This window comes from Delphinus delphis, chromosome 19 (assembly GCF_949987515.2).
Source record: "Delphinus delphis chromosome 19, mDelDel1.2, whole genome shotgun sequence".
NCBI lineage: Eukaryota > Metazoa > Chordata > Mammalia > Artiodactyla > Delphinidae > Delphinus > Delphinus delphis.
The window spans coordinates 13,162,839-13,175,311 of NC_082701.1; the positions used below are offsets into that span (position 1 = coordinate 13,162,839).

Below are 12,473 nucleotides of genomic sequence, written 5' to 3' on the forward strand. Positions count from 1 at the left end.
GGGGACCATGAGATGGGTGCACCTCTTGAGCAGTATCTCTGGGGCTGAGCAGGGCTCCAAGTCCACCTTACTGAGGTGGACAGGTGGAAGAAAGACCCCCCTCCCCCCATGTGCTTTAGCCACTGCCCAGCTTCTCTCCCGCGCTCCGTTTTGCAGCTGGTGTTTTTTGCTCAAATAGAAGGGTGTGTGTGTGTGGGGAGGGGGGCGGTAGCCTTGGGTAGGGGGTGTGCCCTGGCGGGTGCCTGGAGTGCTCAGGGTGTCGGGGTATCCAGGGGGTCGGCGTGTCGGGCTGCCACCGTGTAGGGGCGGGGCTGCCGGGCACCTCGGCCACCTGTGTGTGCGTCTCGGAAGACCTGAGCCGCGCCGTTATCACTCCTCCCGAATCACCAATTGTTTCGGGGCTTTACGAGTGCCCACTCATCCGTTGTCTGGAAAGTGCCTGTCTAGCGGGCTGGAGCCGCTCCCACTGCAGCCCCGCGCGCCTGCAGACGGCTTTGCAGAAAGACCCCCGGGACCTGAACTCAGCGCGCGTGCTCGGGGAAGGCTGCGCAGCTGGCTTGTGGGATCTTGTCACCCCACCCAGCCCTCTGGCCCCGCCTCACTCGGGGTCGGCACCGCCTCCGCGCGCAGTATTTTGGCGGCCGGCGCGCTCTGTAGCGGGGCCGGCGCGCAAGGTCGGAGGTCGTGGGGCGGGGCCGGCGTTATTGCCGTCTTCTCTGTCTCAGCAGTCTTGAGCGTTCGGTGCCTCGTGTCCCACGCCCCGCGCCCCGCGCCCCGCCCGCGTGTGGAGCCGGCTGCGAGTCTGCGGGCACCGTCCGGCCGCCGAGGATGGCCTTGAGCGAGGAGCCGGCCGTGGACGCCGTGGAGGATCCGGTGGAGGACCGGGCGGAGGATGCGGCGGAGGACGCGGCGCTGGCCTGCTGCGCCTCTCTCGAGTCGTTCGGCGAGAGCGCGGAGACGAAGGAGCTGCTCGGCCGCCTACCGGCGGTGCTTGGAGACCGCGCGGCCCGGGAGGGCGCCCTGGAGCGCTTCCGGGGTGTGTGCGGGCCGGAGGAGGGAAGGGGGCAGCGCAGGCTGTGCAGGTCTCCTTTCTTGCGGTTCCAGACACGGGCGCACGCGTGAAAAGTGGAGAGGGCAGTGGGCCTCCTGGCCGACCTCCGTCAGGAGGGGGCGGGTGGACCTCCCTTGGGCGGCTCGTCTCCAAGTTCTGTCTCCAGCCTGCCCTCGGACCACAGCAAAGAGCATTTCCTCCGAGACATCTGTGTGGACAGGGCAGTGGGAGCAGGAGAGGCGAGAACAGGTTGGAGCGGGCGGGGGCCGGGCTGGCTGTGCGGTTGTGGGGCCCCCACCCAGAGCCTTAGCTGTAGGCAGCGCCCATGGCTCTGCCAAGACTGTGCAGGACAGCGCAGGATGTCGGATAGGCGTACCGTAGGATGCTTAGTCATTAGTCTAGGTTCTCCAAGTTTAGACGGACTCTTGTAGTTGTCTATAACGGGCAACTTGCAAATGACTCCTTAGGATCCCGTGGTTAGATAACTACGTAGGGTTTTGTGATTCAGTAAAACCGTCCTCGAGGATCCTTTTAGGTAAAGAAATTTCTGTATAATTTTGTCTTCATGGGTTTGTAATGACAACTCTGAACTTCAGGAGAGGGCAGTGTGGCTGGCTGAGTGGAAAGAGCACACACTTCGGCAACTCAACCCTGGGCTTGAATACCCCTCTGCCACTTGGGGTAGTTGCTTGATTGTGCTGTTTCTCTGGCTGTCGGCTGCGGTTAGCACTGAAAATACCTCTGGCGTAGAACTGTCCTGAGGGTGAGGTGTATATCCAGGGACCAGTGAAAGCCCACTTTCCCATTCCTAGGGAGTGGTCAGGTGTGGTGCATAAAAACTGCCGTAACCCAAGTGGTCGTGGGATCTGATAGGAGCAGTTCTAGCTGCTGGTAGGAGTGGAAACCAGGCTGCATGGTATTAAGGAGGCCGTGGTGTGAGGCCTGGGAGGGCACATGGCTTGGTGTGTGTGGCAGAGGAGAGTGAAGGGTGTGGAAGGTGTGTGTCTAATGAAGGGGAGAACTCAGCTTGGCTGTCAGCAGGCCGTGAAGGAAGGAAGAAGCGAGGACCTGAGAGGAAGGTGTGCTGAGCAAGCAGAGGGCAGAGGCCAGGGCACAGTGGCCCTGAGGAAGTGGGTGGGTGGGGGCTCACTCCAGCTGGCCTGTGCTCTTGGGAGCTGCCCTGCAAGTCAGCGTGGGAAAACTCGAGTGTTTCCCAGGCTCATGTGCATGTTAATTCTCACATTGTTTTTCTTTTTAGTAATAATGGACAAATATCAGGAGCAGCCTCACCTGTTGGACCCACACCTAGGTAAGAATAGAGGCTGAGGATTTTGATTTTTGATCGTTCAGTTACAGATGATCACAGAGGCCTTGGTGCATGGAGTGTGTGTGTGTGTGTGTGTGTGTGTGTTTGTGCACCTGTGCACAAGCAGAGGGTATCAGGATAAAGTGCCCGGGCCTTACTGGTTAATGGGGCCTACAGTAGTAACACCTGCTCCTGGCAGTGAACTTGAGAAGGAGGAAGGTAGCGCGATAGTAATTTAAGTTGAAGGGCAGCATGGTATGGGGGTTGGGGTCACAAACCCCGGGGCTAGACCACCTAGATTTACATGCCAGCTCTGCCACTTAGCTGCTCTGTGCCTGAGTTTTCCGCCCGTGATATGGGGTCATCAGCGCTGCTTGCCCCCAGGGCTGTGGAGATCTTAGACACATGACCAGGGAGACACCAAGGGTTAGCCTCAGTGTGCACACAGGTGCCTTTTAAAAAGTGGGCTGGTGCTGTGCGTGCTGGTTTTTCTTTTTTAACAGGTTTTGTAGAAGGTAAGTTTTCTGAACTCTCAGCTATCTCAGGCAGAATAAATACATTTCATGCGTGGTTGGCAGCTTGGCTTGGTGGGGATGGAAGGCATGGGTCCATCGTCTTCCCTCATCCAGTTATGCCATGTCCAAATTTGAGTTTCTTTTTCAGGAGGCTTTTCTAGAACCTCATATTTTAGGAGGGTATGACTCGCGCTAGGCTTTTTTTCTTATGCTGGGCATTAGCTGGACAATTTTAGGCTGAAGACTTGCATCCTTTGGTACAGGGAGCTTTACTTCTGGTGTGTTTTTGATCGTTTCTCTGTTCTGCCTTCTTCTGGTGTGCCTGTGAATTTCCAGGAGTGATCCTCTGGGTCCCTAAGCTTTTCCCTTATAGTTCTGCTTTTGGATCTTTGTTTTGCATGTAGAAGATGTTCTTGAATTTATTTTGACAGTTGTTTTTACTTTATAAGAGTGCTTGTCCTTGGTTTGGTATATTTCAAAGTTGTCTTACAGGTCCGGTTTTCCTCCCTGGGGAGGACACATCCAGCTGCTGGGCCCTGTGGCCCTGTGAGGAGGGTCCTGCTGTGGGCCTCCTAGCCCAGAATTACCTTTTGAGTCAGGCACCAAGCCTGGTTTCCAGCTCTAAGCCCTTCAGCCTACTCTCTTCAGGACACCTCTGTCCAGGATAGCTCTGTGCAGTGATGGAATGTTCTAGATCTGTGCTGTCTGGTAAGGTCACCACTAGCCACATGTGACTGTGGAGCACTTGAAATATGGCTCGTATGACTGAGAAACTGAATTTTATTTTATTTTTTGTTTTTTTCTTTGAATCTTAAATTTTATTTGATTTAAGTTAAAAAAACCCCAAATATGGCTAGTGACTGTGGTATTCTCCATTCGCAAGAGTAAACCTTTAGGGCTTCCCTGGTGGCGCAGTGCTTAAGAATCCGCCTGCCAGTGCAGGGGACACGGGTTTGAGCCCGGGTCTGGGAAGATCCCGCATGTTGCGGAGCAGCTAAGGCCGAGTGCCACAACTACTGAGCCTGCGCTCTAGAGCCCGCGAGCCACAACTACTGAAGCCCGCACGCCTAGAGCCTGTGCTCCACAACGAGAGAAGCCACCGCAATGAGAAGCCCACGCATCACAACGAAGAGTAGCCCCCGCTCGCTGCAACTAGAGAAAGCCCGTGCGCGGCAAGGAAGACCCAACACAGCCAAAAATAAAATAAATAAATTTATTGAAAAAAAAAAAGTAAACGTTTAGTCTTCTGCCTGTATGGGCACGGTGCTGTGGCCTGGAGCCTTGGACCACTCCTCCTGTTTTCAGCCCCACCTTTGTCCTACCCTGGGCTGACCCCAGCACCTCAGGCCTCTGGCCTCCCGGCTGTGACCCACCGCTGGGCTCTGCTTCTGTACTTCCCCTGTGCAGCTCAGTTACAACTTGGAAGTCACTGCTGAAGTCTCTTAGCTACTGTTTCTTCTGTTCTCTTTTTCCTTGTGGATTTGTTTCTCTTCGTTGATTTACTGGGGTTTGGAGGTGGGGGGTTGCTGAGGGAAGCACTGGAATCACCTGCTTTCCTGGTCTCTGTTCTTCCGTGAGTGCTGTGCTGTCTTTCCGAGTCTCTGAGCTGAGTTCTGGCTGTTCTCTATTGTTCCCGAGGTTCTCCTCTTTCCCCTGGGGTCAGCTTTTCTTTGTAATTTGATCTTTTCATCTTGCTGGTTCTGTCCGTGTTTCAGACCAAATGGATGCAGACAAGGGCTCCTCTGCTTCTGTTTTGTAAGTTGGAGCATTTTCTTTTTCTTTTTTTTGGGTTTTTTTTTTTTGAATTATTTATTTTTTTATAGAGCAGGTTCTTGTTAGTTATCTGTTTTTTTTTTTTTGTGGTACGTGGGCCTCTCACTGTTGCGGACTCTTCCGTTGCGGAGCACAGGGTGCGCAGGCCCAGTGGCCATGGGTCATGGGCCCAGCTGCTCCGCGGCACATGGGATCTTCCCGGACCGGGGCACGAACCCGTGTCCCCTGTATCAGCAGGCGGACTCCCAACCACTGCGCCACCAGGGAAGCCCCTAGTTATCTATTTTATACATATTAGTGTATATATGTCAATCCCAATCTCCCAATTCATCCCACCCCCCCCCCGCCAGTTCCCCCCCTTGGAGTCCATACGTTTGTTCTTTACATCTGTGTCTGTATTTCTGCCCTGCAAACTGGTTCATCTGTACCATTTTTGTAGGTTCCACGTGTATGCGTTAATATACGATATTTGTTTTTCTCTTTCTGACTTACTTCACTCTGTATGACAGTCTCTAGATCCATCCACGTCTCTACAAATGACCCAGTTTCGTTCCTTTTTATGGCTGAGTAATATTCCATTGTATATATGTACCACATCTTCTTTACCCATTCGTCTGTCGGTGGGCATTTAGGTTGCTTCCATGACCTGGCTATTGTAAATAGTGCTGCAGTGAACATTGGGGTGCGCGTGTCTTTTTGAATTATGGTTTTCTCTGGCTATATGTCCAGTAGTGGGATTGCTGGGTCATATGGTAGCTCTATTTTTAGTTTTTTAAGGAACCTCCATACTGTTCTTCATAGTGGCTGTGCCAATTTACATTCCCACCAGTGGTGCAAGAGGGTTCCCTTTTCTCCACACCCTCTCCAGCATTTGTTGTTTGTAGATTTTCTGATGATACCCATTCTAACTGGTGTGAGGTGATACCTCATTGTTGTTTCGATTTGCATTTCTCTAATAATTAGTGATATTGAGTAGCTTTTCATGTGCTTCTTGGCCATCTGTATGTCTTCTTTGGAGAAATGTCTATTTAGGTCTTCTGCCCATTTTTTGATTGGGTTGATTTTTTAATATTGAGCTGCATGAGCTGTTTATATATTTTGGGGAGTAATCTTTTGTCCATTGATTCATTTGCAAATATTTTCTCCCATTCTGAGGATTGTCTTTTCATCTTGTTTGTAGTCTCCTTTGCTTTGCAAAAGCTTTTAAGTTTCATTAAGTTCCATTTGTTTATTCTTGTTTTTATTTCCATTACTCTAGGAGGTGGATCAAAAAAGATCTAGCTGTGATTTATGTCAAAGAGTGTTCTTCCTATGTTTTCCTCTAAGAGTTTTATAGTGTCCGGTCTTACATTTAGCTCTCTAATCCATTTTTTGTTTATTTTTGTGTATGGTGTTAGGGAGTGTTCTCATTTCACTCTTTTACATGTAGCTGTCCAGTTTTCCCAGCACCACTTATTGAAGAGACTGTCTTTTCTCCATTGTATATCCTTGCCTCCTTTGTCATAGATTAGTTGACCATAGGTGCGTGGGTTTATCTCTGGGCTTTCTATCCTGTTCCACTGATCTATATTTCTGTTTTTGTGCCAGTACCATATTGTCTTGATTACTGTAGCTTTGTAGTATAGTCTGAAGTCAGGGAGTCTGATTCCTCCAGCTCCATTTTTTTCCCTCAAGACTGCTTTGGCTCTTTGGGGTCTTTTGTGTCTCCATACCAATTTTAAGATTTTTTCTTCTGGTTCTGTAAAAAATGCCACTGGTAATTTGATAGGGATTGCATTGCATCTGTAGATTGCTTTGGGTAGTATAGACATTTTCACAATATTGACTCTTCTAATCCAGGAACATGGTATATCTCTCCATCTGTTTGTGTCATCTTTGATTTCTTTCATTGGTGTCTTATAGTTTTCTGAGTACAGGTCTTTTACCTCCTTAGGTAGGTTTATTCCTAGGTATTTTATTTTTTTTGTTGCAGTGGTGAATGGGATTGTTTCCTTAATTTCTCTTTCTGATTTTTTGTTGTTAGTGTATAGGAATGCAAGAGATTTCTGTGCATTAATTTTGTATCCTGCAACTTTATCAAATTCGTTGATTAGCTCTAATAGTTTTCTGGTGGCATCTTTAGGATTCTCTATGTACAGTATCATGTCATCTGTAAACAGTGACAGTTTTACTTCTTCTTTTCCAATTTGTATTTCTTTTATTTATTTTTCTCTCTGATTGCCGTGGCTAGGACTTCCAAAACTATGTTGAATAATAGTGGCAAGAGTGGACATCCTTGTCTTGTTCCTGATCATAGAGGAAATGCTTTCAGTTTTTCACCATTGAGAATGATGTTTGCTGTGGGTTTGTCATATATGGCCTTTATTTTGTTGAGTTAGGTTCCCTCTGTGCCTACTTTCTGGAGAGTTTTTATCATAAATGGGTGTTGAATTTTGTCAGAAGCTTTTTCTGCATCTATTGAGATGATCATATGGTTTTTATTCTTCAGTTTGTTAATATCATGTATCACATCGATTGATTTGCGTATATTGAAGAATCCTTGCATCCCTGGGGTAAATCCCACTTGATCATGATGTATGACCCTTTTAATGTGTTGTTGGATTCTGTTTGCTGGTATTTTGTTGAGGATTTTTGCATCTATATTCATCAGTGATAATTGGCCTATAATTTTCTTTTCTTGTAGTGTCTTTGTCTGGTTTTGGTTATCAGGGTGATGGTGGCCTCATAGAATGAGTTTGGGAGTGTTCCTTCCTCTGCAATTTTTTGGAAGAGTTTGAGAAGGATGGGTGTTAGCTCTTCTCTAAATGTTTTATTAGAATTCACCTGTGAAGCCATCTGGTCCTGGACTTTTGTTTGTTGGAAGATTTTTGATCACAGTTTCAATTTCATTACTTGTGATTGGTCTGTTTATATTTTCTATTTCTTCCTGGTTCAGTCTTGGAAGGTTATACCTTTCCAAGGATTTGTCCATTTCTTCCAGGTTGTCCATTTTATTGGCATAGAGTTGCTTGTAGTTAGTTCTCTCTTAGGATGCTTTGTATTTCTGTGGTGTCCATTGTAACTTCTCCTTTTTCATTTCTAATTTTATTGATTTTGGTCCTCTCCCTTTTTTTCTTGATGAGTCTGGCTAAGGCTTTATCAATTTTATTTATCTTAAAGGACCAGCTTTTAGTTTTATTGATCTTTGCTATTGTTTTCTTTGTTTCTATTTCATTTATTTCTGCTCTGATTGTTATGATTTCTTTCCTTCTACTAACTTTGGGTTTTGTTTATTCTTCTTTCTCTTGTTCCTTTAGGTATAAGGTTAGATTGTTTATTTGAGATTTTTCTTGTTTCTTGAGGTAGGCTTGTGTTGCTATAAACTTCCCTCTTAGAACTGCTTTTGCTGCATCCCATAGGTTTTGGATTGTCGTGTTTTCATTGTAATTTGTCTCTAGGTATTTATTTATTTATTTATTTATTTATTTTAATTTATTTATAGGTATTTTTTGATTTCCTTTTTGATTTCTTCAGTGATCTCTTGGTTATTTAGTAACGTATTGTTTAGCCTCCATGTGTTTGTTTTTTACGGGTTTTTTTTCCCTGTAATTGATTTCTAATCTCATAGCATCGTGGTCAGAAAAGATGCTTGATATAATTTCAATTTTCTTAAATTTACCAAGGCTTGATTTGTGACCCAAAATGTGATCTATCCTGGAGAATGTTCCATGTGCCCTTGAGAAGAAAGTGCAATTTGCTGTTTTTGGATGGAATGTCCTTTAAATATCAATTAAATCTATCTGGTCTATTGTGTCATTTAAAGCTTGTGTTTCCTTATTAATTTTCTGTCTGGATGATCTGTCCTTTGGTGTAAGTGAGGTGTTAAGGTCCCCCACTATTATTGTGTTACTGACGATTTCCTGTTTTATAGCTGTTAGCAGTTGTAACAGCTGTATGGAGAATCCTTCATTTACCTAAGTATTTGTTCAGAGTTTGGTCCCTGGTGAGTGATTCTGGGGCTACAGCGATTGCAGACCCCTCCCTGCTTTGGGCCCCACTGCACCTGCTGGCTCTGAGCTCTCCTTGGCTGTGCAGGTGGGCATTTATGACATGGCCTTCTCTGCCTGCTTGATTTGGAGCTGCCTTTCTCCCAGAAGTCCTTTTTTTTGATGTGGACCGTTTTTAAAGTGTTTATTGAATTTGTTACAATATTGCTTCTGTTTTATGTTTTGGGTTTTTTGGCCGTGAGGCATGTGGGATCTTAGCTCCCTGACCAGGGATCAAACCCACATCCCCTGCAATGGAAGGCGAAGTCTTAAACACTGGACCACCAGGGAAGTCCCTCTCCCAGAATTCTTTACAACCGCTTTCTCCCTATTCTTGCAGCTGGTCAGGACTTTCCATTTTGTGCAGCTGTACTTTTATTTTACTCGGTCTTAGGAGCAGTGAGAGGCAGATGTGTGTAGACTCCTGTTTTGTGCAGTTTTGTACTCTTGCAAGTAGCCCAGCAAACATCCTTAACACACCTCTTTGCGCAATTTCCAGATACTTTGTTAGAGTAATTTTCAGGAAGTGGGAGTGGTGGGCTTTTGATACTTCAAATTCACCTTATGTTTCCATCCACAGTATATCAAAGTGTCCTTTTCTTTACATTGTTGCCAAGACTGGATTTAAATATTTGAAATCTTTACCAACATAAAGTTATCTATTAAAGGATGAAAAGGGATCATGTGCTTTTATTTTGCATTTTGTTGTTTCCTAGTGAGGGTGAATTTTTTTTTTAACATTTATTGTTACATTTGTACAGTATTTCTCCCTTTGTGAATTGTCCATTCTTATCCATTCACTAAATGTTTTTACCTTGTTCTAAACAATTTTTAAATGAATCAGTTAATTTAATCATCATAGTAACCTCATAATACTTGTGGAAGGTCATCATTATTATTAATTTATTTTTTTGCACATGCAGTTTATTTAAAAATTTTTTAAAAATTATTATTTTTTAAATTTTCAGCTGTGTTGGGTCTTTGTTGCTGGGTGCAGGCTTTTCTTTGGTTGCGGTGAGCGGGGACTTCTCTTCATTGTGGTGCGCAAGCTACTCATTGTGATGGCTTCCCCTGTTGTGGAGCATGGGCTCTAGGCACACAGGCTTAGTATTTGTGGCATGCAGGCTCAGTAGTTGTGGCTTGCGGGCTCAGTAAACTGTGGCTTGCAGGCTCTAGAACACAGGCTCAGTAGTTGTGGCCCACAGACTTAGTTGCTCCACAGCATGTAGGGTCTTTCCAAAGCAGGGCTTGAACCTGTGTCCCCGGCACTGGCAGGCGAATTCTTACCCGCTGCGCCACCAGGGAAGTTCTGGAAGGTCATTATTATTAACCACAGTTTACAGAGAAGAAAATGCAGTAGAGTTCTGAGAGGTTAACTTACCCAAGGACATACAGCTAGTTAGTGTTCCAGCCAAGATTTAAATGCAGACAGTCCACTCAGACCCTCAGACTGAAGATGATGAGAAATCTACAAGTCCTCAAGGCTGTTTGAAACAAATGCTTTAAAAATTCTCTAAATTCTGGATTCTAGGATTCTTTGATCAGCCCTGTCTTCTTTCTTCCTGGGAAAGCTTGCAAGCCTCGTGAGTGGTAACTGAAGTTTGGTGGGTACTAGGTGAGGGCCAGGTACAGGGAAAATGCATCTGATGTCTGAGATGTGAGCTTGCCTGAGGCTGGCAGTGCTGCAGGGGAAGGGCAGGGTGGTGGGCTCCCCAGGCCACCTTTTATGGTCGATCTTGGGTTCATGGCAGTTCCCACTGGGAATGCCCATTGCTCAGGAGGTGAAAGGTGATGTGACCCTTGTCTCTCTAAGTCACAGCCTTGGACCTGTGGCACTGCCTTTATTCTTGCCCGAAACCTGTCTTCATAGTGGATCACAAAATAGTAACACTTACTGTGAGTTGTTCAGAGTGATCTGAATGAGTTTTGAGAGTTTAATGTAAAGTGAACTGGAAAAGGTTCCTTTTAGAAAAAGGAAACAATAGTCGTGGATGCTGGTCCTGGACCTACTTCATGATGTTTGCTTTTTCCTTTTAATGTTACATAGTATATTTTGTGTACTCAATTTTAAAATATATATGTATATTGTCAACTATCAGTCTCTTCTTTTGTGTTTGGCCTTTGGTAGTTTGCTTTAGAAGTTTATTTTTCGTATTCCTATTGTGAGCCTCATTTGTTGAACGGTCCAGCAGGCTACGCCCAACCCTAATGTGAAATGCCATTGTAAATGTGTGTTAAATACTCACATATATTGGCCTTTGTTTCTAGCCTTTCCGTTCTGTTCCCTTAATCTAGCTCTATGCTCTTTTATCCTTGTCATTTTGGTTTGCATTAATTGCATTGTAATTTGTTTTGTCAGAAATCGACCTTCTTACTTTTCTCACTGTTGTCTTGCCCTTTCATTAATGCAGATGCACTTCAGAATTATTTTATCATGCCCGGAAAATTCTTTTGAAATTCTGTTAAATCCACAAATTCATGTAGGGAGATTCGACATCTTTACAAGATTGAATTTTCCTCTCTAAGAACATAGTATTGTGTCTCTAAATTATTCACATCTTTTGTGTCTCTCAGTAAAGTGTGGTAATTTTCTTTAGGTGATTCCTGGGAACATTTTTTTAGGTTTATTTCTAAGTATGTTTTTTATCTTTTATTGCGCTTGTGAAATTGTCTGTTATGTTTTCTAACTGATTTTTGCTGGTGTACAGCGAAAGTATACTTTGTATTCTTATTTTGTAAATGGCAACACTGCCATGGAATATATGTATACACACATATTTTAAAAAATAACAGCTTTGGGCTTCCCTGGTGGCTCAGTGGTTGAGAGTCCGCCTGCCGACGCAGGGGACACGGGTTCGTGCCCCGGTCCGGGAAGATCCCACATGCCGCGGAGCGGCTGGGCCTGTGAGCCATGGCCGCTGAGCCTGCGCGTCTGGAGCCTGTGCTCCGCAATGGGAGAGGCCGCAACAGTGAGAGGCCCAAGTACTGCAAAAAACAAACAAACAAACAAAAAAAACCCAGCTTTATTGTGATATAATTTATATACCATAGGGAATTCCCTGGTGGTCCAGTGGTTAGGACTTGATGCTTTCACTTCAGTGGGCCTGGGTTCAATTCCTGGTCAGGGAACTAAAATCCTGCAAGCTGCACGGCACAGCAAAAAAAAAAAAATTATTTTTACATACCATAGAGTTTACCCTTTTAAATGTATACGTGTTTTTTAGTATATCACAGAGTTGTGCATCCATCACCACTAATTCCTGACCATTTTCATCACTCCAAAAAGAAACTTACACTCATCATCAGCGGTCACTTTCTATTCCCTCTCCGTCCAGTCCCTGGTAACCACGATCTGTCTCTGTGGATTTGTGTATTCTGTGCATTTCATATAGTGGAATCAGGCAATATACGGTCTTTTGTGTCTAGTGTCTTTAACTCAGCATAATGTTTTCAAGGTTTAGTGTGTAATGGAATACTTCACTACTTTTTCAGTTTCTTTTGCGTTTTCTAAAAAGGTAAGTAATTACATGGTTTTTAAATAATGTTAACTTGATCTCTTTATTCATGGTATATACCTTTTTATTCTTCCTTTAAAATTTTTTTAATAGTTAACTTTATTGAGATATAATTTACGTACAATAAAACACACCCTTTTTTTATTGTTTGTTTTTGTTTTTGTTGCGGTACACGGTCCTCTCTCTCACTGTTGCGGCCTCTCCTGTTGCGGAGCCTCTGGATGCGCAGGCTGAGCAGCCATGGCTCACGGGCCCAGCTGCTCCGCAGCATGTGGGATCCTCCCAGAC

At 45.1% G+C, this 12,473-nt stretch overlaps 1 protein-coding gene across 1 annotated transcript in view; it reads left to right on the plus strand.

The window, feature by feature from the left end:
- Nucleotides 1-682: 682 nt before the first annotated feature.
- TBCD (tubulin folding cofactor D) overlaps nucleotides 683-12,473 on the plus strand; it is a 173,888-nt gene continuing 162,097 nt past the window's right edge. The window contains exons 1-2 of the mRNA XM_059998740.1: nucleotides 683-1,036; nucleotides 2,310-2,360. Coding sequence (XP_059854723.1) covers nucleotides 829-1,036; nucleotides 2,310-2,360 — 259 coding nt within the window. The 5' untranslated portion in view covers nucleotides 683-828. The remainder of the gene's footprint in view (nucleotides 1,037-2,309; nucleotides 2,361-12,473) is intronic.